The 24761-nt window shown below is 37.4% G+C and overlaps 3 protein-coding genes across 8 annotated transcripts in view; 1 reads left to right on the top strand and 2 right to left on the bottom strand.

Annotated features, from left to right (window-relative positions):
• LOC134790644 (neural-cadherin-like) overlaps positions 1–2894 on the top strand; it is a 304222-nt gene extending 301328 nt beyond the window's left edge. For 4 of the 6 annotated variants that reach the window (XM_063761503.1, XM_063761504.1, XM_063761505.1 and 1 more), the window contains 2 exons: positions 275–1344; positions 1425–2894. In XM_063761503.1, coding sequence (XP_063617573.1) covers positions 275–381 — 107 coding nt within the window. In that variant the 3' untranslated portion in view covers positions 382–1344; positions 1425–2894. The remainder of the gene's footprint in view (positions 1–274; positions 1345–1424) is intronic. The other 2 variants (XM_063761506.1, XM_063761508.1) reach the window with 1 other exon arrangement.
• Positions 1–24761, bottom strand: part of LOC134790671 (uncharacterized) — a 333743-nt gene that overhangs the window by 276545 nt on the left and 32437 nt on the right. The window lies entirely within an intron of this gene.
• LOC134790385 (uncharacterized) lies at positions 8262–11458 on the bottom strand. The gene is made up of 3 exons (XM_063761154.1): positions 11050–11458; positions 10444–10953; positions 8262–8341 (listed from the first exon to the last, which is right to left on the bottom strand). The coding sequence occupies exons 1-3, from the start codon at positions 11456–11458 to the stop codon at positions 8262–8264; spliced, it is 999 nt and encodes a 332-aa protein (XP_063617224.1).

Raw genomic sequence — 24761 nt, 5'->3', positions numbered from 1 at the left:
AGAATATGTATACCTTACGCCCATGTGACATGTGAAGGTAGCGAAACGGCCATGCACCCAAAGAAAATATAGATACAATTTACAATTATTGCTTGGTATAGGAATATGTTGGATCCCTATAGTTAATTAATTACAGTAGTCTGCAATATAAGTAATAATAGTTTATGTATACTAGAGTGACTTGAAAGGAAATACCAGCTGAGCCCCTTCTCAGATTTGAGAATTTTAAGTTATTTAATTTTAGGCTCCTAAAACTTATAAGAAATATTGTCAGCAGGTACTGATGACGACACGCACGAGTATGACTACCTGGGCGCGTGGGGCCCCCGGTTCGACAAGCTGGCCGACATGTACGGGCCCGACATGGACGAGCAGCTGTAGGCGCCGGCGCGAGCCACACGTTAGTCAATTGTCTGCCACCCTACAATAAGACATAGTCAATCCGGCTAGCACAACTGCATTGCCGACATCCTACCTAATTCATAGTTCGAGAAATTGAAAGCACGAGTGTAGTGTGGTGTCGCATACATTTGTACTAGACGTACGAGTAGGTACAGAGATCTTTGGAGCTTATCTCCTCCCCGTATCCGCGGAGTCGCATTTGTAAATAAACGTGCGGGACTAATTAATATCTCGGCTCTCACTCAGACTTAATTATTCTTATCAATTTTATACAACTTTATTTGTAGTTAACGTAACTTTAAGTACTCATTTTAGATATTTAATTGCGACATTTTTTATAAAATGTAAACGTATCTTCACCAAATATTTGATAAATAAGTTTTTATTCGAGTTAGCCATATTATGAGTCAGTATTTTAGGTATTGGAAGTTATTGCGTTAAGCGGATTTTTGCCGAAGGGCCAGCGTGAACCTGGGTCGTGGGTGTTTGTAGATAGTGTGCTATATACATGTGAATAATTTATACGAGTACTTTGTAAGTCCACAGCTTTACGTGATACCACTTAATAATATGGCCCTTCCGCATAACATCACTATAATAATGAAAGAATATGTTATATTTTATAATAGTGATTGAATTAATTAATATATCTATTCGGACGATCGAGTTTATAACGCTCATTTGACTCGTGGAATATTTTCGAGGGATGTACATAATATAATGTTACACGACTACCCTTGAATATCCTAGCGAAATATGGAACTTATTGTAATTCAACTATAATTATAAGAAAAAAATAAACTGTACAGTAACTATGGTGTTCCTTTCCTAACGTCTCCGTGTAGTATTAGCGAATAATAGGTTATCTGGAAATAGTAGGTAACGAATACATAGTCATGGTTCGAAGAGAGTTTTGCGTTGCGTGCGTGCGTGCGTGCGTGCGTGCGTGCGTGCGTGCGTGCGTGCGTGCGTGCGTGCGTGCGTGCGTGCGTGAGTGCGTGCGTGCGTGCGTTGTGCGGCAGGCGACGGCTGCGAGCGGGCGTGAGTGTGTGCGTGCGAGGCGCGGATATGAATGGGACTGTGCCAATTTATTAGCAATCTATGGATACAGCTAATGATGGTAGACTTAAGTGTTTGCACTTTATTTATTCGTATATTTACATAAATAAATTTAGTCGCACCTAGGAAAATATCAATAACTTATTAAGAGTGTTGTGCTAGAATTCTATTCTAACGATTTTGATGTGAGATAGTTATTGGGAACCGTTAGAAGTCACTAATTTAAAAATTAATTTGTAAGAATTTATAGTACATTAATATATCTACCTAATAATGTTTCCATAGACTGTCTCACCTCGACATCGAATAACGATCAGTGTACATTTTAGAATATACTGAATTGTGTTAAAATGACTGATTTTATTATGCGTTTAAAAGCCTAAGATTTTTGTAGATTCGGTTATTTAATTATAGACTTCGAATACCTTACTGTAAGTCCACCCTATAGTTTGCACACGATACGAACACTTCTAGATATCATTAAACTACATAATATAAAGCAATTCTTGTTAATTATTATTTATATAAGAATACTTACAATATAGTTTAATAAACAGAGCTGCATCATTTTTATTAATTTACATTATCATTACACTGCCAGTAATCATACATATTAACGAATTACTAAATAGTGTTTTCAGTCCGTTTTTGTATTTCAGCCTTTTACAATATACGATAATTATAAGCTTTTGGAACTGTTTATTAACAGGACGAGACATTTTAATTTTCTGACCTTAACTACGGTGCGTATCTACGCTCACACATCTCTTAGGGCTGATTTACACGGCGCGCGAACTCGCATGCGATTTTAGTTACATTCCCCGTTGGTTACGTCCAATTCGACCGACCGATCAAAAACCGCAATGTAATGAAACTCGCATGCGAGTTCTCGCATCGTCTAAATTAGCCCTTATAGCAGCTCATTGCTGTCCGTAGTACTTTCACGGTTTCCCGAAGCGTTCGGCGCCGAGGTCGCGGTCGGGGGGCTTCGGGCGATAGCTTAGTTATGACTCGCGTATTGCATGTGACTGCAACTGGTATTCACAATTTATGCGTCGTGATTAACGTTAGTAACAGCTGCGCTAGCCACGACCTCTGCGCTTTACGAACTTCCCTTACTCGTGTAGTGGCCTCTGTCGGCGGCTAACGCAACGCAGCGAATGTAAATGTTCTCTAGCGTTTTTGTGAATAAAACAATGCAATTTTATCGCTGCGTTACGAAGCTGATCGGCGAAGGCCTTCTCAAAGCACACGTAGGTACATCGACGGCAGAGCACTCAGTACAAGGTGTGACACCGCGCTCGCCAATGAGCCGGTGCACATATTGTTTTAGACATAATTGATACCTAGTTATGTTTGTTTCAACTGTGATTATTTAGTTGTACAACTCTGATGATTACATAAAAGAATGAATAAAAATGTAAAAAAGTTGAGAGACTATTTTATTTATTCCACCTGATTTAAGGTAATATGTAAGTAGGTACTTGCATATTAGCTGCGGTCATTTTACCCATACAGTTCGAGCTTTAAAATTGTAGTAGCCGGGCGGAGGTAAGCTGGCTAAAGGATGACTCCCGCTAGCCGGGCCGGGTCCGGGCCGGAGCTTCCGGCGCTTCGTTTTCCATGGAAAGCATCACCTGTCACTTGTTATAGAAAATTAAGCGCCGGGAGCTCCGGCCCGGTCTAATGTGAGTCATTCTTTAAGTTTCGACTCATCAGACTTTGTTTTCGAACAGTAAGTATTTTCGTCGGAACCGTGCAAAACAAAAACTTTAGTATAAATACTCATTTTATCCTCGATTTATCGGTACCAACGCTACGCCTTGTCTCGGCTAATATGAGTTCTTCAATGAATTATGTATGTTGCTTTACAATCTACTATTATACCTAGATGTTAAAAATAAACATGAAAATTATTAGTTACACAACATCAGGCCTTAGCCTAAATGCATCTTTCCTCGTCAACGTTAACACTAGAAAGTCCTCTAAATTCATTCACATCAGCATACCCCACATTGCTGTTAAAGTTCATATTGCGCGTCGCCTAAAAGGAAAATGTCAATCAAGAATATAAACATAAGGAGCTGCAGTCTTGAATATAGCGATTCCTAATTTACATATAAGACCCGGATAGCCAAGCATTTGTGGACTCACGTGCTCTAAGACGTACATACTATGAATATCGATGTAAAAGCGTTGGACCCTCGCTACACCTGAGACACGCATCATGAGATAAATTGCTTCCTATCTTCTGTAATCTAGCGATTTGAATGAAATGTTTCTGTGACGCTTGTATTGTGACTAGGGACGAGAAATGTTTTCTTGGTAACTAGCCGATTGCTAAATAAGTAAGGTGGTGGTACTGACGACTGGTGCTCGACGCGGTCCCAGTACATGTCATCTTGAAACTTAATAAGTCATTGTCAATAGAGGTAACAGCAGGGTGTCATCTATTGGGCAGTAGCATGTCGAGCACTAGTACCACCACCTTAACTATCTTTGTTGAAATGAAACAATGTTATGAATATATGTTTTGCTACGGCACTAATGCACGCGTCCTATTTATTCTATCCTGCATGATATAAAGATATTGAAATCGTTCTCAATTATGATCTAATCTTAGAGGTAAAGAGTAGGTAATAGGACCGGATATTCTGTCCGGTCGACTCTGATTTCCATGTTAAAAAAAAACTCAATTATCGTAGGTACCCAATACTCCCAGGAAAGAGAAAAGTTACACGTTAGTTAATATACTTAGGTAATTCATGCCCATAACTACAGAAACCAAGTCAAATTGTTCTTGATTAAGAACATTTGAACATAATTCGTAAGTTCCTTAAAAGCTTACGTAGGAGGAGGATAAGTACCGTAGTTCCATTATAATTAGACTGATCCTTACCTGAACAGAGTACCTATAATATAACTAAGTACGTACATACAAGATTACAGGCGCCTCTAGATAGGTAGGTACCTGTTTATTTGAATATTCTTGAGTCTATTAATGTTAAGACACAATTTCCTTTGTAAAGTGTATGTAAATGATGTAGGTAGGTACTTACTAAAATTATCGTACAAAAAATAGAACAATCCTTGCACGTGTAACAGATTCGCGGGCTTTGGATGTTAATACGAACTTATTACAGACATGTATGACATGTATACATGCGGAGTTGTATGAAAACAATGCACGCATAATAGTGTAGTAAATAAAGGTAGTGGACCCCGCAGTAATTCCTCAGCCAGAAAAAACTTTACAGTACGATAAATTATCAATAAATAAAAAGTATTGTATAAATTTCCAAAGAATAATAATAATAGAATTAAAGTAAATACCTAAAGTCTTAAATCGTTAATATCTTTTTACGGAAAAATGCTCCGTTCAAACTTTCTTCACCGGACATATTCATGTAACGTATTGCAACAATATATGAAATATCAAAAAAATATCCCAGCAGAAATACCAGTATTAATAAAATAAAATTTTTTGGCGTGTCTTGGACCGGAAAATTGCTCAGTCTAATTTTTTCACTGGAATGCCATTTTATTGCCGTTTTATACCTACAAAATGAAAATCTAAAAATTTTCCACTCTCAGTTTTTAATAGTTCTATAATACATACATTTCGATACGCATTTTTTTTGGATTTTTTTACCCATTGCGCCAAATTATATTCTAAGATCATATAAGAAGAAAAAAATGACAGAGCAATTTTCCGATGAAAATGAGCGTCAAAAAAAGGGAGTATCATAAAAAAATATTCTCATGTTTGACAAATTTTTAGATTTTTTTCTAGTATCACATACTGATACAAATAACTTATTTTGTAAAAAAAAATTGGACTGAGGAATTACTCGGTTCAATATATAATCAGATTTGTGTTTTTACCTAACTTAGGAGTGTTTTTTTTTTTGGATATTTATAATGTTAGTCTCGGCTCATACTATATAATAACCAAGCTAAATTTCATCGACTGAGAAATTAATGCATGGGTCTCCATACAACAACTTGCTTCATTTACTACACTATAAAGCTTGACTGCGCATCGTTTTCTATGCAAAGCATCACGTGGTCGCCTGTCATGTCGTAGAAAAGTAAGCGCCAAAAGCTCCGGCCCGGTCTAAGGTGAGTGATCCTTAATTCTTGCAGCCTTGGTGACATAAGTACAGTCTGACAAAAAAGAGTAGAAATTAAAAAGTGGCAATACTTTAGTGTCGTCCCTTACAAATTATCAATCTAAGAAAACGGCACGACACCACAGAATAATTAATAGTACTACCGTACAGAAAGGAAACTTCCTACAAAACCGAAGTTTGACAGCGTTTCAGGGTCGAATCATGCCGTCCCTTTCTAATATATGGCACTATCACTTTCAGCTATTTAGGGTTGTCAAAAATCAAGTGATTATCTTATCTGTGGTCGTGCACGCAAAAGGAAGTCAAGTGGTGCCAACCCTAATAATTGCTCGGAGCAATGCTGAGCCGAGCGGAGCCGAGTTTGACCGAAGTCAGGAGTTTCGCACCCCTGACGACACTACAGGTACAGTATTGCCACTTTTTAATTTCTACTCTTTTGTTAGACAATAGGTACCATCCCTACTATGGTATATGAGATTATATCTACTCATAGAAAAATCCACTGAGACTATTCTTAGTGGATTTGTAGGTAGGTAAAATGTGCCTATTTTACTCCCCATTGGGTTATTCTGCTCCACCCACCGATTTTTATATAGATATGAAAACTATATCACAACCTCATTTAAGTATGGTATAACATGATAATAGTGGTGGTCTACCTAAAATCGGCATATATATTAACATACCTATCACAATTTTGGAATAGTACATTTTAAGCCTATGTGAGTTCTAACCAATTACTTACTAATATAACATTGGAAATAATGGATATCAAGTCGACCACACGGAATGTGATCTGTCGAGAATGATAGTTGGCGCGTGAAGAAGGTAGGATTGCGTGATCTAATTAAAAGCGTGTCTGTGTGACATAGTTACGCGACTTGGATATAGAGATCGTGAATTTAATACCGTAGTGTTACATGTAGCGCCCTGTGGTTTAGATTAATTTGTAGCGCGCAAGCAGGGCAATTAAACTGTATTAGCTATTACAATTGGGATGGATGGACTTGGTACCTATACCTATTGACTGTCTAAATATATGTATGTATTGCAATATAGGTATATTTTAAATAAGCACGTAACATATGACATGTATTTCTTAGAAGGTAGGTTCAATTTGATATCTAAAAAGTTATCTATATCAAAAAGAATAGATAGTATAGAGGGGTCCTGTCATTGTAAATTTTGTAGTCACTGTAAATTTACTGCCATCTATCGACACACGACTAAAACTCAAAATGAAAACGTATAAAGTTATCAAAAAATGTATATATATGGATAAATAATTTTATATTTTTTATATCATTTTGATCCATGTTCATTCACTGATATCTATGTGTTAAAATTGTTAAATATGAAACGGTGTCGTCACGCCATCTAGCCGACCATAGGCCAAAGGTGTGTGCGCCATCTATTCGAGAATGACTTTTACTTGAATTCCGAGGCACGTTTTTTCCTTAGACTTTATTCGTCTTATACGAAGTTACATATGTCTTTGTCTATATGTATGTATGTAAGCATGTGTACTTAACTAATACTTACCTTAGTTATCTACCTACCTATTTACCAAGCACCAAACTAATTTTTTGTAAGTGAAGGAAACGAAATATACCATCCCACCACATCAACACAAAGAAGAAAAGATAATGTAGTTGTCCCCTCTAACACAAAGACTCTTTTGTTTACCCAAAAGGCAATATGTTTACTATATTACCTAAATACTTGTATAATAATATAAATACATAATATTATCTCGATCGTATACCTAGCTAAAAGTAACACTTTTAGAATGGTTAAATAACCTAAGTTACAAGGAAACTGTAAACCATTACTTTAGCTTAAGTTCATACTTAATATCTTTACCTAAATATTTGTTGAAATGATGTTCGGTTACTATTTATACAACCTTAAGTTAGTCTACTCCGCTGTTTTTCTGTCACAAATATTTAATTTACAATACTTAGTAGGAGATTCCAAGCATAACTAATTGTGAATTGTGAAATGTTGTAACCAAATATTTTTTATTTTACTTTCATTTTCAAATATAATTATGGTGATTGCTTATTTATAGCTGACATTTATCAAAACAAAGAAAAAGTCGTTTGTGTAACAAAATCTAAAAGAACAATTCGAAAAGTTGGCATGAAATTTATGGAAATTAGTAAAATATGAAAGTAGGTACTTATTGAGTAAAATTCAAGCTGGTAAAATAATTCATGTGCGTATTCTTATCTAACTTTGTAGAGCGGACCACAGGCAGGCTAAGGTGGTGGTACTGGTGCTCGACGCGGTCCTAGTACCTAGGTACTTACATGTCATCTTGAAAAGTCATTGTCAATAGAGGTGACAGCAGGGTGTCATCTATTAGGCTTAGCCTGTTATGCACAACTGTTTAGTTTTAAGTTTTTTTTTATTTTACTATTCCGTGTAAGCGTTTTGGTGAAATACTGTCAGCTTATATGTGGGAAATAAATAAAAATAATTAAATTAAATGTCGAGCACTAGTACCACCACCTTACTTAATACAATAATCCATTTAAAACCAGTTAATTAAAATTAAATTATTTGAGATGTAGTTAACATGTTTTACAAGAGCTAAATTTAATCTTCAATTGAGAAAATTTGAACAGTGATTACTTATCGCAACCGACAACCTTGTTAAAAAGTTCATCTCAGATTAACTTCAACCCAGCCTTTAGGGCCTGCAGGCCCAACTTTAGCATTAGTATTTAAAGTAGCCAAAGAATCTACAATGAACGGCTTCCAGTATCAAATACCGTAAACCGGGGTTACTTTGATTTGCGGGTCGACTTTGATAACGACTTCCCTCCGCTACTAAAGTGCTTGTTTTGACGAGTTGGAAAATACCTTCGCAGTAATTTTTTCTTTATTGGCAACACTGATAGTTGCTTCACCGCCCAGTTACCGGACGCGAGTGTAATATTATTATTTCGTCTTGAAAAAAAATATTAATGGCGGGTACGCATTTCTTCCTGGTTTTATTGCTTGAAAAAACTTAAACTGTATTTGTGTCAATAATTAAATACATGTAATTTTATAGTGTCTTAGGTTAATCAGTGTTTATTCGTGAGTTTATAAAAAAATACCTGTATTCAACAACCTACACATGAGCACATAGCCGGGGAATCCATGGGTCGGGGTGTCTTTGATCACTTATACGTGGTGAAATTGATCAAAATATTAAAGTAACACCATGAATTATTTTGGCAACTTATGATTTTTTTATGTATCTTTTTCAATAATAAATAGGTATCGTTTGAGTCAGTGGAAGAGGTAGAGGTTGTAGAATTATAAGTTTGTATGTAAATGTTGATCTCCGGAACTGCTTATCTCATTTTAAGCATTATTTTACCCGTTTCTATTGTATGGAATTAACTTTCTGGGAGGAAATTGGCTATATTTAATCCTGCGTCTTTGCTTTAGGTGTTTTATTATACGTGCGTAAGGCCACCAGCCCACCACCACCAGGGTATTAATTAATTCTACTATTATTAAATATGCATTTTTTTATATAAAAACAATGCCAGAGATTACAAAAAAATATCGGGTAACGAGACTACAAAAAATACCAAGAAGAACAACTCAATGATGCACTCGCACACATAGTGGCGGGCACAAAATCTATTTGTGCCGCATCGAAAGCATACAATTTTTTTTATACAACTTTACACAATAAGTATAAAGGCAACATATCAAAAACCCAGGTGCACAGACCAAATTTACTGAAACCGTAAAGCTTGCAATTCAAAAATCAGTTGCTAAGTGAGATAATAAGTTATAATCCTACGTTATTTATAGTAGATAAATATAATAAGCGCTTAAAGTTATTAATTTGTATCATTTGGTATGTTATCAAAGTAACCCCACACCTTAAAAATATAAATAACTTAAAAAGTACTTAACCGATTTTTATTTTTTTATTTTTTATGGGCTTTTTAGCGGGTCTACTTTAGATTGTCAGCAAAAAAAATAGTGGTTTCAAAGTAACCCCATTCTCAATATAACTTTGATCGCGTTGTTTTTATTTATTTCCGGAAAAAATATAAGTCCTAATTTTTTTTTATTTGGCAGGCGGAAAGAAGAGAAAAAACCGATTATTATATTTTTATTTCATATTTTTACGTATATTAGGAAAGTCAAAAAATGGTGCCAAACTCTAAAATTGATCAAAGTAACCCCGGTTTACGGTACCTACTTTCCCCAGCTAAATGCTTTTCCATAATAATATTAACCTCATTGCAATTGAACAGGTTTGAAATTAGATTGCGTTAAGCCGGAACCGCCATTTATAGCAACATATACCTATATGTTTTAGTAACGATCAGTGGGCATCTAACTGTAGAGTGTATAGTTAAACAGTTTACTTGCCCTTGCGTTGAAATCTTATTGTACACTAGAACAAGTACTTATAAGTATATTTACGCTTTATATTTATAATAAGTTACTACGGACTTAATAGATATAAAACCTTTGCTTGGCCTCCATTTAAGCTTTAAATGTGACTAATCAACTGGTAATTAATTATAATTAAGCCTAAGCTACAGTAAACTTTTAAAATTACCTACTGAATCATAAGAAAAGCCTTCTGATTTAAAAGGGTTCCGTACAACAACTAGAAACCATTATCAAAATCAAAAAAATCAAAAGCATTTATTTATTATTATTAAGGCCCATAGATACATACCTTACAAACTAACATAATATATATACAATTATAAAAAAACTTAAATACTAAAAAATCATTTTCGTGACGCAGTTTTCTGTTGCGGCGTCACTTGCTCTGGTGTAGGATTCGGCAGATTCCCACGGAACCGCCGAAATATCACACCCTTCGGCCAGAAGTCCGTGCTCGCGATGGCTTCCAGCAGCGGCCGCGGCACGCGCACCACAAACGAGCTGAAGTGCACGCAATGACGCGATCGCAGCTGGAACACTTTCAACTCGTAACGGGTCTTCTTGCGCAGATATTCCACCACATCGTCAGCCGTGGCGGAAACATGCAGGCGCGATACGTATAGCGCCGTATTCGGCGTGGCAGTCCTCAGTCCAGATGCAATATCTGGCTCCGCTGTGCCAACCCGGCTCTTGCGAGGCGCCTTGCGCGGCCGCCTCTCCTTCGACGCCTGCGTGAATCCTTTATCGGCGCGGGGTAGCTTTTCATCTCGTGAAGCAGATTCGGGCACCTTCGGAGGTGCCTTTCTTTGTTTTGCAGCAGCAGCGTAATCGCGGCGAGGAGTCGCTGATACGCCAACTGGAGCAGATGACGGCACGACGGGGCGCGATGTGCGGGGTGCGGGGGGCGGGCCGGCGGCGGGGACTGGCGTCGCGTCGCCCGTTGCTGCCCAGCATTGCACATAATTGCACGCGCATCACTAAGCCCAAGTCAGTGGCCTCGTGTGACCTACATACCGAAACAATGTCACTACCTCAGTACGAAGTTCACAAATGGTGTTATTGGCCACCTCTAACTTAGACTGCACCTCTGCCAAACTTGTCTTCAGGAATGTTATGTCCTTCAGCAGCCTGGTGACGTCGACGTGATCGAAGGTAACCGGCGGTAACCGGTCCAGCCGCTTCGCAACGAAGTCAGGCACGTCGTCTGGATCGGTCTCCTTGAACAGTTTAATGATGTCCTGGAGACTCTTCACACCCCCATCCCTCTGACGGAATGGCATCTGGTCGGTTTTCCCGAGCGACTGGAAAAGCAGCGCCTTGCCACTGCAAATATCGTCTTCACTAAAACTAGATTTGCAGATCTGCCTGATGTTGACTTCATCCATGGTGTCTATGGCATTCTGTACGAACGCCAGTAACTCGTTCGCTGTGAGTTGTTGCGAACCCATTACGAAAAAATACGGGGCAGCGACCTAAGTCGCGCCGATCGCGAATAAAAATATTATTCAGTAGTAGTAGTAGTAGTAGTAGTAGTAGTAGTATGGCGCGCAGGTAGACACGGCGCGTCATACTCTCGAGGAGTGTCCTGCATGGGGGCTTCAACGGACCACCCTCCAGGCAATACTAGGAGCAGACCTTTCGTTGCCGAGCGTTGTTAATGCCATGCTCGACAGCGAAGAGGCATGGAAAGCGATGGCCTCCTTCAGTGACCAAATAATGTCACAGAAGGAGGCAGCGGAACGTGCGCGCGAGAATGACCCTGACGCGCACCCACTCCGCCGGCGACGGGCTGGGGGCAGAGCCAGGCGCTATGCGCACTTGCTGCCTCCACCGTAGTGGGCTGTGCAGGGCTCCGGGGGGAGTCCCTGCTGTTAAAGGCTCACAGGACTAGGGGTGCCTCACCAAACTGGCACCCACAAATCGTCTGCGGCCCATGGGCCGGCCGCCGGGGGCGGACGCAGTCGAATGCTGACAGTGATCCTGCGGCGCTCCTCTACAACGCGGAGTTGGCATTCGTTGGTGGTTTTAGACGGTAGTCCTAATACTGGTTAGTCCGTCATCGCTCCTGGTTCCCCCGGGCCAGGTGGCATGCGTAAACGCATTTCCCCAACGTTAAAAAAAAAAAAAAAAAAAGTAGTAGTAGTATAGTTACCTACCTACGGCATGTTCTTCTCTCTGTCTGTCTGTCTGCGGCTTAGCTTACTTATCTTTACCTACTAGGGTACTGGGTTTATATATAAATCAATAAAAATTAAGAAAACATTTTGAGGTAGACCGTTTGTACACCGAGGTACCTAAAGTTATTATATTAGATACAGTGGTATTTTAAAACGAATATAGTACTTAGGGAGTTTCTAGTAAGAACAGTCGAGTTCACAAAAATATAATTACACGCCTCAAAGAGATTTACAATAAGGCCGTGTAAATATATTGTTGGCACGTTGGCTTGAAAAGATGTTTGTGAACTCAGCCGTACAATTTTTGCCAAGGTGAAAAAATGTATGTCGGTTTGGAACCGTAAAGCTTAAATGACTTTCACTGAAAACGAAGTAGGTATACCTTTTGTACATGATTGGTTATTTTGGTTAACCGTTGTTGAGTTTTCGCAAAAGTCATTCTTAGTAAAAGAACGTAGGTAAGTGCTGCGAAGATACTATCTTTTGCTTGTTATGTCCATGAGACCGATTTTCTATTTGTTATTTGTTGTGTTGTGATTTTGTTATGATCACGCGCATGTTAGGAATCACAAGAGCGGATAGAGTAAGAAACAGTCGGATTCGAAAAAGGACAAAAATAACGGAGGTAGTTTCAAAACTATAGTTCGTTTTTTCTAGCATTAGAAAGAAGGTAAGTAAGCGATCTTGACATGTTTTTTAATTGAAAAACGCTTTTTAAAAATCAGTAACTACCTATTACTTATGAAAGCAGAAGAATATAAATGATCGTATTAGATTCATAATTGTTACATATTTACCGCGATTTAGAACACATCAAGATCAGTTTGATACCTTATTTCTAATGCTAAAAAAACGAACTATAGTAGAAAAAACAAGAATTTGAAATGGAGGTGGACATTTTTGCAGATCAATTGATAATAGGTGGACAAGAAAAGTGGTTAAATGGATACCAAGTGATGGATCAAGAAAAAATAGGGCATCCAAGGAAATGATGGGGAGATATATTTATCGAGTGCTGTGGAGTCATATGGGTAAAACTCGCAGAAAGACAGAGACAACTGGAAAACACTAGGGGAGAGCTGCGCCAAAGAGGCGACTTCCATAATTAAATACTCACAATTAATATTGTATTTTTAAAATTGGATACTTTGGCTCTGTCCCACGTTCAGCGCTCGGTCCGAAAACCGGGGATGGCTGCAGAAGACTCCTCGCTTAACTTAACATGTGCCGCAAATACGCATGCTTCGGGCCCTGGTCGTCAGACACCAAACAGGTTGTGAAAGAAATTTCCCATAAACATGAAATTGAATATTTCGCACAACGGCTAAGTTTAGCAATCCAACGAGGAAAAGCCGCAGGCCTCCGACTCTCATTTTAATGGTATTTAATTTTGGTAATATTTCATGGTTAACACAGATAGGCCTGATATAATGTACAATACATATTGATCGTTGAAGTACGTACGGTTAACGCCATGTTGCAACTCGTAAAATGGTTCTGCATCTGTGTGATGAATAAATTGCTAGCCAATTAGTTTGATGCCGATTATTGGAAAAATATAACGGAGGTATTTCATTCATTTCAAATGCAATCGATTCAATAACAGGCAGTTACAGTGTGTATGACGCTATAATCTGTTTTCATTTAAGATAAAACGCGCAGCCACGCAGTTGAATTTTAACTTCTGGGTGATTGCCTCTCCGGAAATTACGACCTGCGTATAAAACGGTTTTATTGGGGTATGTTTACATTTTAAACCCGCAAGCATAAGTTTCGATCCCGCAAGTCTTAGTTAGTTTCGTAATTAAACCAAGTCCCGAGGAATTGATTTGATTGAGAGCTCCTAGAATTACATTCTGCATTAACATTTAAGTAGTACACATGACACAGGAGGCTTCCAGAAAGCAAATTTACTATGAATTACCTAGGATGCCCTACGTATACGTAAAGGTATCTTTAAAGAAGCCTTACCTTATAGCGAATGATACCTACTTTTCAAGTTGAACAAATTAGTGTTTTAGTTTTATAAGCGGAATGCCTTAATTGAATTAACTCAATTTGTGAGATTATTCTGTGACGTTAACAAGAAGTTACATCGAAAACGCTGATATTGTATTACGTTCAAAGAATTCCCCCCGTATCACACAATTCTTCTTTAAACAACTCTAATATGTAAATCCTCGGCTCGAACCAGGAAGTTTTAGAAAGTATGCGATTTTAGTAGGTCTGTCCACGAATATCTTGCCTATTTTATTTTTAGTAAGCGAAGATGGAATCCTGTTTTATCTTTCACGCAAAGACATCGTAAAGGCTTGGCTATATAAGACTGGAAAAGGAATGCGAAAATTGTATGATAAAAGAGGATACTGAAATTATAAATGTACCTACTTACTTAATAACTTAAATACGATATAACGAAGCCTTATGTTTTGATTGATCAATAGGTACCAACTCATATACCTAGTGATAAAACGGTTATTTTTAATTAATAGTTATTATTAATAACTATTAATTAACCGTCTTTCCCATCACGGAACAATGGTGTTCCGGACTTTTGGGAGGCGTGCGCGGAGCCGTAGCCAACACGTAGAGGCCCTTTGGACACTTTAATGAAATGTAAGGGGTACACCGAGCGGAGGCTGCCCTTGCCCGTGTCATGGGACGCACGCAGAGGCAGCACCCGCCAGGGTGTAAGGACTATTGAGAGTTGATGGAATCTAAAATGAACTAGGTTATTGGGTGAAAGCGATGGACTAAGAACTGAGCTATGGGGTAAAAAACCGGACGCCTGCCTAATAAAACGGTATGCAATTTTATTTCCGGCAGACGGTGACTCGCCCTCACAAGATGGACCCCCACAAAAAGCGACGTCTAGGATGGCTCAAGGGCAACACCGGTGTGAGCGGCTCAGGGGTGTCGAGAGGTGTGCGCCGCTTTCTACCCAGTGGCTGTTAACAGCCACTGTGCCAACTCGCGTCTTATGCATATTTCACGTCCACCCCTGGAGCTTATAGCTCTAACGACTCCACTCTGGCCGGCCGGCTAAGGCAAGCCAGAGGCAGAGAATCCTGTCCCACCCACCCTCCTTGCGGGTAACAGAACTCTCCAGGAGCACTCGGGTACGTGAGGTCGCTAATCCCCAACAGCTCGCCACAAGCTGCCCTGCTACCGTTATTATTAATAACTATTAATTAACCGTTAGTATTAATAACTATTAATTAACCGTTAAAATAACCGTTTTATCACATGGTATATGAGTTGGTACCTATTGATCAATCAAAACATAAGGCTTCGTTATATCGTATAATTGCTATCCCACGGGAACGGCGATCAACTATCGAGTCGGAAGTAATTACTGATTACATCCCTAAAGTCATTCTTTATAGCTGATGGAATAATCAGGGCACTTTTATCCTCAATTTTCCAGCTCGTCTTTGTTACCCACAGAAAATAATATTACATCATGTTACCAACCTTTCCAAAACAAACTTACCTACCTATTGTCTCGCCGAGATCATTCAGATACATCAAACTACATTCGATTTAGGTATGCCTAATTGATACTTCTTCTTCTTCTTCCTCGCGTTATCCCGGCATTTTGCCACGGCTCATGGGAGCCTGGCGTCCGCTTGACAACTAATCTCATGATTTGACGTAGGCACTAGTTTTTACGAAAGCGACTGCCTACTGAACTTCCAACCCAGAGGGGAAACTAGGCCTTATTGCCTAATTGATACTTCATAATATTTATAATTTAATTTAACTAATTGATCGAATAATGTAAAGGAACTATTATGTTACGAAGGCAGGTAAGATATGAGCCGTATGTGGTCCGTGCCTTAGTAGATAGGTAGAGTCACCTGCAATAATATGTTACTCTTCGAACGCCACATAAATATGTAACACTCTGTTATGGCTCTACAGATAAGATTGTGTCAGTTATTTTTGCGGCCTTTGTTATGTAATATATTATTGCTGGTGACTGTACGACCGGGGGGCAGATTTTTTAATTTCGAGCGCTCGATCTCTTATCTCGAAAATCTGTGTAAAATGGCGAATTGATATTTTTTTAATACGAGCAATTGGAATGGGGAATCTAGTGGTATTGACCACTCGTGTTCAATGTTATTAATAGAATTTAAATACCTAGTATTAGTGGAGATATATTGAAGGAAGCCACAGAAAGTCGAGCTCTCGAAATTAAAAAATCCGTTCCGGGAGTGGGCAGTCAACGTGAAAAAATGTTCAAACGCTGGAAAGTGCAGGGGTCGATATGTCCATACGGAACCGGCTGTCTATGTGGCAAAAAGTAGGTAGGTTAGGTTCGTTAGGTAGCTTCAGATGCCCGAAGGGCAAACCGCCCAGAACGTCTACGTGTCTAGTTACATAGACAGCCGGTTCCGTATGGACATTTTGACCCCTGCACTTTCCAGCGTTTGAACATTTTTTCACGTTGACTGCCCACTCCCGGAATAAAAAAAGCGGCTCCCAGAATGGTAAACGAAATTCACGTATACGGTCTACCTACGACGTATACTTGTAAATGCAGGTCTGTTATCAAACCACAGTAGGTACTTAATTCTTTAGAAATTGTAGCATAACTACATTGTACGAGAATACCTAAATAATAATTATGTACATACAGGCTGCCCAGTAATTAATAAGTGCATTTTCTGGACCAGCCTAAGGTGCTCTGTCGGTGGTTAGAAGGTTATCCACTAATTACTGGTCACCCTGTATATAGGATATAGGTCAAACACATTTTATTGTATGCTTAAATCGATCGCGTCTTTCCTGTGGACATCGCAAAGTTAAGAGAGTCAAAAGTTAATTTTTGCGCTGCACCCTTACAGGCGGAATACATTTTTTATGTACCCGCGGATCGTTATTTTTTATTGGTATGTCCACAGAAGAGACGTTTATCTGAAATGTGTTTGACCCATATTGTACAACGCAAGCGTCGTACATCTCTCCCGACAGCATTAAATATACTTTGTAATGATTCCTGTATTCGCGACAATGTCTTATAGAACAACGCTATATGCAACATTTAGGTATAATTTTTACAAAAAAAAATGTACTACAAAATCCTTTTTTTTTAATTAACTATGCCATTTAGTTTCCTTAAACGTACTTATCTTATCCATACCCCGAGATTAACGCAAATAAAAAAAAACACGGTGTATAAAATCATGAAATGAGTCTACGTATAATAACGTCCGAGCTGGTAGGTACCTACACATAATTCTCATAAATATTATTATTTTTATATGTTAAATTTAAGAGGTTTTATGCAATTTATTCCTGTTTCTAAAAGCTTTTGACACAGGAGGCTAATTCCTGATCGAGTAGAATTTATGTATATCGGAATAAATTCTGCCGCACGCAAATAGCCCTGTCGCCACTGCCGATGTTATTGCCATGCCCTTAAGTATAATGTACAGAAATTACAAGCTAAGCAGCATTGAAGTGTTTCTATGTATGTAACGTAACCCTCGATAAACCTTACTCCAATCTCCTAACCCTTAAAATAATTAATACCCATCCATTAGAACAAACCCCGTAGGAATATGTATTAACTATAGACATTTTAATTTAGGATGCACCTCAAAACATAGAAGGCTCGAAATACTTCTTTGTAATGATAATGTTCTCGTATATTATATATCTATCTATTTTATTCTTATTGTATAGATGTCGCGGCAAAGGTTTTGATTAAATTCGTAGCAGATCCCAGCGTCCCAAGACAATGTTAAGAGTTTCTTTGGAAGTGTCTGAACTTATTCGCTCGAAGGCATTAGGTAGTGGGTCGCTTCTACAACTGTAACTGCTCAAATACAGAACAAAATTTAAGTTTCAGTATTTTCATTCGTTCCTGGACAAACAATTAAACTAATTTTATGAAAACATGAGAATTTTATCTCTATAGTGTTTTAGTTGATCTTGTGGACTCGAGCAAAATTCAAACAGCAGGAAAATTTGACATAAGTACCTACCTTATACCTACACGATAATTATTAATTATGTATGTAACATGACTTCGATTGGCATTATTTTATAAATTACTGGATGACCCGGCGAAAACGTTTCACCTATCTTTATAAGTGCATTTTATCTTTTATAAGTCTTATTTTTTTCTTTCATAAGAACCTTCTCCTGACAATAGCAAACTACAAAAAAAAAATTAGCGAAATTGGTCCACCCGTTCACGCGTGATGCCGTGACCAAGCAAAATGGGTTATGATTTATACATACGAGTATATGTATATATCTATAAGTAGATAAGTGTTGCAATGATATTTTCGAATAGCGTTAAGTACTTTTATAAGTCATAAAGAGTTCAAGTAGACATAACTCGTATGTCAAAATTAATGGTGTGCGACCATGTCAGCACATTGAGAAAATTGTATAATGTCGCAAAACTACACTAATGTAGTTTGATCTCATTTTATCTTAAATGTAAAATGAAATAGACATAACAATGAAGTAAATTGTCATAATGATATTACTGAGGATAGCATAAAAATTCACTACCGAGTTATTTGTTACACTCCCGTTTCGTTGGCGGATGTCTCCTCCTAACAAGGCGTTCCGAGGAACGTGACTGGACGCTTCAGAATCGCGCTTGATTATGATGAAAATCCCGAGTTATTTGTACCATTCGATTTTTATAAAAATCGAATGGTACAAATAACTCGGGATTTTAAGAACTATACTAAATGGTTTGTTTAATTAAGTATTTATCCTATCTAGTAGGTAACTAGGTACCAATCTAGTGGTAGTAATATTCTTTTGCACCAATAACAATTACTATTTACATGACAAAAATACAAAAACGAAAATAAAAAAAAATTATAACTACCACAACGCCGGTCTTATCGCTACAAAGCGATCTCTTCCGGGCAACCTTTTGGTAGCGGGAAATGAAGAACTCATGTCTAAAGGTACCTTATGCCAGGAGGTTAATATATACTAGGAAATATAGGTAAACACAAATATAGGGAAGCGCTGGTGGCCTACCGGTAATAGCGTGCGACTTTCAATCCGGAGGTCGCAGGTTCAAACCCGGGCTCGTACGAATGAGTTTTTCGGAACTTATGTACGGAATATCATTTGATATTTGTCAGTCGCTTTTCGGTGAAGGAAAGCATCGTGAGGAAACCGGACTAATCCCAATAAGACCTAGTTTCCCCTCTGGGTTGGAAGGTCAGATGGCAGTCGCTTTCGTAAAAACTAGTGCCTACGTCAAATCACGGGATTAGTTGTCAAGTGGACCCCAGGCTCCCATGAGCCGTGGCAAAATGCCGGGACAGCGCGAGGAGGAAGAAGAAGAAAATATAGGTAAACACAAAAATACACATACCTATACCTACGCCTATAATAAACAAACGCAACCGACATACTCGTACATATATACCTATTAAAACAAATCTTAGTAAGTAGCTAATTTAGTATTTTTTTAATCGTATTGTTTGCGATAATATCACAAACAAAAGATCTAGCACACTAGGTACTCATACACTAACACCCCTTCGCTTTACAATTCAAATTGGAATCCCAGGTGTAGGTAATTATCTTGCACCATTCTCAGATATGGGGTCGTACGTCTTTTAGAGATTAGAACCAGTGAAATAAAGCTCACCTGAACTACCCGGGCTCTTCCTACGTGTAAGCAGATCTCCGCCTTGTATGCACCGCACGTATGCTGCGATCTGACATAGATTCCGTTTTCAATTTACGAAAAAATCCAGGACTTTCTTAGCCGTGAAATGTATGCGAACGGAAGTAACGGAACTAAACTACTTTTGGCAGCAAACAGGAGTAGGTACCTAATAAGAAGAGTCCGCAATCTGGTCGCGCTGTCAACTTGATCTACCCTAGGTTGGGGAGTATATGAACACACAAATTTAAATAAGTATAACTATGTATTAATATATAATGTAATATATAATCGGGATAATTTAGGTTTCGGTATTAATGCATTGAATAGAGTTAGACCAATATAAGTCTGCAACGATTTTGATAGCACACGCAGTGCAAGTGGTATTTATAAGTCATAATTTCATAAAAATTTGACGTTTCAAATAACACTTTTACTTTCTATATTATTTTATATATTAGTATAACAAACTCACTATTGTATACTCCTGACACAAACTGATACAATTGAAACCTCTCGGCCTTATGTTCTTGTATTAAAAATATTAAATTTAAGCTAATATAATGAGGTTGTATGTTAACAAAATATTGATATTGTACCTATAACACAACTTAACTATATTTCTAACGCAAAGTCAGTTCACGAAAGGTCATAACTATCTTAATTTTGATACCAAGTAATTTACATACCTATATACTTCCTTTGTTTCGGCTGAAAATAATTAATTTTATTTTGGTTGAATATTATATTTTCGGACTAATTCTAACCTGTTCATTCACTCCCCAACCTACCGAATCGTCTTGAAAGCGCAACGAGATTGCAGAGTAGTATAATAAGTAACCTCCTTAGATGCAATGCAGGTGAAAATGAATAAAGAATATTACATGTCTCTGAAAGTTCTGCAATATATTGTACCTACTAGAACTAACGCTAAACTACCGCACCTTACTGGCCACTTAAGTACATTTTACGGTTAGGTAAGTACTACGTACCTAACACCTATGTACTTAAATAGCAAGTTCTCCTTAATAAATGTGTACGGGTTTTATAATAAATAATCTTCAAAACTCTACCTTAAACAGTGTTAAATTAAATAAACCTAGACATATACTAGAGAGTTCGTCTAGTATCTAATCTACCTACCTGCATAACACCTAGGTACGTCGTTTATCTAAGATTTCGGTTCATATAAGATGATATAAGACAAAGCGAACCACAAATCCCTAACACGTGCAAATCCTTCCCTACAATTTATATGTAAATAAATGTTTTCATGTCTAAAGCACTGATCCGATTTTCTGGAAATATGGCATGTAGATGGAAGATAGGAGCATGTACTATTGTACAGTAGAAGACAGGTTTCTAAAGGGTGGGTAACGCGCGTGGACTCTAGGATCACACGCGTAGGTACATATTACCTGTCTAGGCTGTGTAGGCTGTCGTGGCCGCTTTCCAACGGGCGAGCCATATTTTCGTTTGCCACCAACTTGGTACAAAATAAAAACCATAACTTTAGAAATAGACATAATATCACCTATTGTGAAACGGGAGGGTGAATTCATTTATGATTACCAAATCCCAAACTAGGGCCTAGTATTTGTTTTTAAACATTTATTTACATACAATATATATACAGTGGTACTACTAAACGAAATTAATAACTAGCTTAAATCTAAAATAGGCCCTTGAGGCATTGTACCAAGGATGCTGGCGGCATTTCCTCGCTGTATCGCAATGCTGATGTCACCAGTTACGTCAACCAGACGCTTCGCGATTTCTGCGAACAACTTATGCGCGCTGGGACCCCATGGACCTAGAGTTTCAACTCCAAATGGTACAAAATGGTACTCTCTACCGAGGCTCTTATATTTGTTACGTTTAAGCCTAGTTAGGAGTGGTCATTATCATTAGTTTCTAGGCCTAACATTTTGAAAAATATAATACAAATTAAGTTAATCTAAGTTCTTTACTCGCACTTGGCCTGTAAATTATTTAATTTATCAGTTTTCCGATTTTGTAACCCGGTCACCTCTTAATTGGCACACAAGTGTTTCTTTTCACTCCTGTTAAAAAAATAGTAAGCTAATTTAGCTTGGACCATGGAGTTATCCAAAGAGGCTGCTATGAATTCATTAAGGTACGCGACGAATCAACGTCAACATTAAGTATATTATTGACCGGACAAACAAGGTTTCCATTGACATGAATATTAAAGTGATTGTGTTAGCTAATATTAATGATTCCTATTAATAATTCACATTCGTATCAATGCTAATTAATGCACCTAATTTCGAACGCGAGATTTATTATTATTAACCAGCTACAGCGCTCACAATATAATATAGGTACCTAATGGATACGGCTCATTCAAAAAGATCCCAAAATAATTACCAGTAGGTATAAGTATACATAAGTATATAATATGGGTCTCTATTGTTTCCCAAAAAGTTTTAAGTCATAATGTATTGTTTGCCCGCATTTTCGTTAGTCATAATTTATTTAGTTCAGAAACGCGTCACTTTTCAGGATTGCCATAAAACAAATCTAACATATCTATAGGATAACCTTACGAAAATCCTGAAAAGTTTACGGTATCAGTTTTATAACTACTAATATAATTTGACAAACAATACATTATCATAAATAAACTTTTTGGGAAACAAAGGGACCCCATATAATATGTACTATACACATATTACGATGGCTGCATTTTTATCATAGAATAAAGAAGTAACGAAGAAAAGTAACTCAGTACATTGCTACACGGCTTACGTAAATCGCGTTATCTTCGCCGGTACCTCGAATGTCTTCGCGTTATTTTTAGATGGCGTTGTTATCAATAAATAATAGTGACATCTAGTGAGGTAGCAATGAATTACACCGTCAAGTAACCATATCTAAGAATTGATTTAATATTTTGACGCCTGCGCCACTTCAGTTTTGGTCGAGAGGTTTGAGTATTTGACTTGCAATTCTGAGTACTCGGGTTCGAGACCCAGCTCCGGTGGCACTTTTTTATTTTATTTTACATTATCCGAAAAATTTTAATCACAATTTTTTTTTAATGTATCATACAATTCATGAAGTAAACATTGTTACATCCATAAATGTCCCTGAAGAGACCCCTACATATTAAAAATTATAAAAAAATCAAAAACATCCTATAGGTATATGTAAAAAACATAATTAATAAAAATATCTTTATATTTAACGCCATGTATTCATAATGTAAGAGCGTTTGTTCTACAGTGTAATGTATAGTGGGAGATACCATGGTATCTGCCACTATACATTACATTTTGTATCTCAATGAGATACAAAAGATATACCTACCTACAATACTCAAAAGTATGTTTTCCCGAAATGAAAGCAATAATAATCTTATGTTAATTTGTGCTCATATATCATATTAAAACAAGAAGTCCTTGGACCTAGAACATACTTACCGATAGGTATGTAATATGTTTCTCTCAAATAGTTAATATTAGTTGTTCCTGATTTATAGATTTTTCTTAGTGATGCAACGAATAATACTTATTACAAATAGAATCTAGATATTAACCTATCATTGAGATATGTTGAGATACAAACTTAAAATTGCAGTTGTCCCCTGGACACCAACCTCATTTTCCTTCACTTTAGTTTCGAAAAAAACTCCCTTACTTTAGTTGGGTTTTGTATGAAATATTTGACACAACCAAACTTATGTTTTGAATGCGTTGACTTAAAATTTAAACTCCCCTCTTGGGGACGTCAGAAACTAGAATACCTACTCGTAACGCTATGGCTTTTCATGTAAAACTTTATTTAGGCTTATTCTGTTTATTTCATATTTTTACAGCCTACGCCAACACACTTACAAGAAATTAAAATTTTAAATTACAAAGAATACTTTTTAAACTACAAACACAACCCCCTTATCAGTAAATAAACGCATACATTTTTAAAATTTGCTGCCTTTTTCTATTGACAATGTTGGTGTACCAGAGTATAAATGTGGCTTTCCATAGAGAAGGGTCCTTATGGTTATGTACAATAAGGACCTTTTTATCAGAATTTCAGTTGGAATTTCAGATGGAAAAGACCTTATTGTGCTTGAACCATAAGGACCCTTCTGTGATGGAAAGCCACATATTACAAATTATAGTTACAGCAAATAGGATCCTGTTGTCAACTGTCATTGAACACAGAACACAGTTGTGGCAATTCAGCAAATATAATGAAGGTGGGTAGACAAAAATAAAGCATGGATTGAAATAAGGATAAAATTTATTAATGGGTATTAATAACTAATTAAAAATTTTTCATTGCATCAATCTGCATCCATTGAAGCAGGAATTGACAATTTCATGTTTCTCCTCTTATTCCATATAAATTATATTTTGTCACTTAATTTTTTCAGATATAATACATTGTTGTTGTTGATTGTTCAACGGCAACCCGTAGATGTGTAGGGCCTCCACAACATCCTTCCACGCTTTTCTGTCTTGAGCATCCATCTTGGCCTCGTTCCAGCTCAGTCAGATATAATACATTGACCAGTAGTAACTCTATCCATTGGTTAGCAGGCGTACGATGTTTAACGACCCGATTTTGTTTCCCCTTCTAAATTTAAAAAATATTTCCAATTGTTCGCTTTTCGGGTGATAGGAGCTAGAATGGGAGCACCTGAAATCAAAAAAATAATTTGTTGCATACAAAAATATTTTAAAGATACAATTCTGACCAGGGACCGAATACCAGTATATTTTTCATACAAATTAACGGGTGTTCAATTTCGGTATCACGGTTGTTTATGTATATTTTTGATTCCTGATTCTATTCACTATATTTTTGCATTTAATTTAGCTATCTTATCAATCACTATCCTTACCTAAATACTAATCTAAAATAAAAAAAAAATACTGTGAATGC

This window comes from Cydia splendana, chromosome 5 (assembly GCF_910591565.1).
Source record: "Cydia splendana chromosome 5, ilCydSple1.2, whole genome shotgun sequence".
Lineage (NCBI taxonomy): Eukaryota > Metazoa > Arthropoda > Insecta > Lepidoptera > Tortricidae > Cydia > Cydia splendana.
The sequence above is the reverse complement of the archived record's forward strand: the minus strand, read 5'-3'. Positions and strand labels throughout refer to the sequence as shown.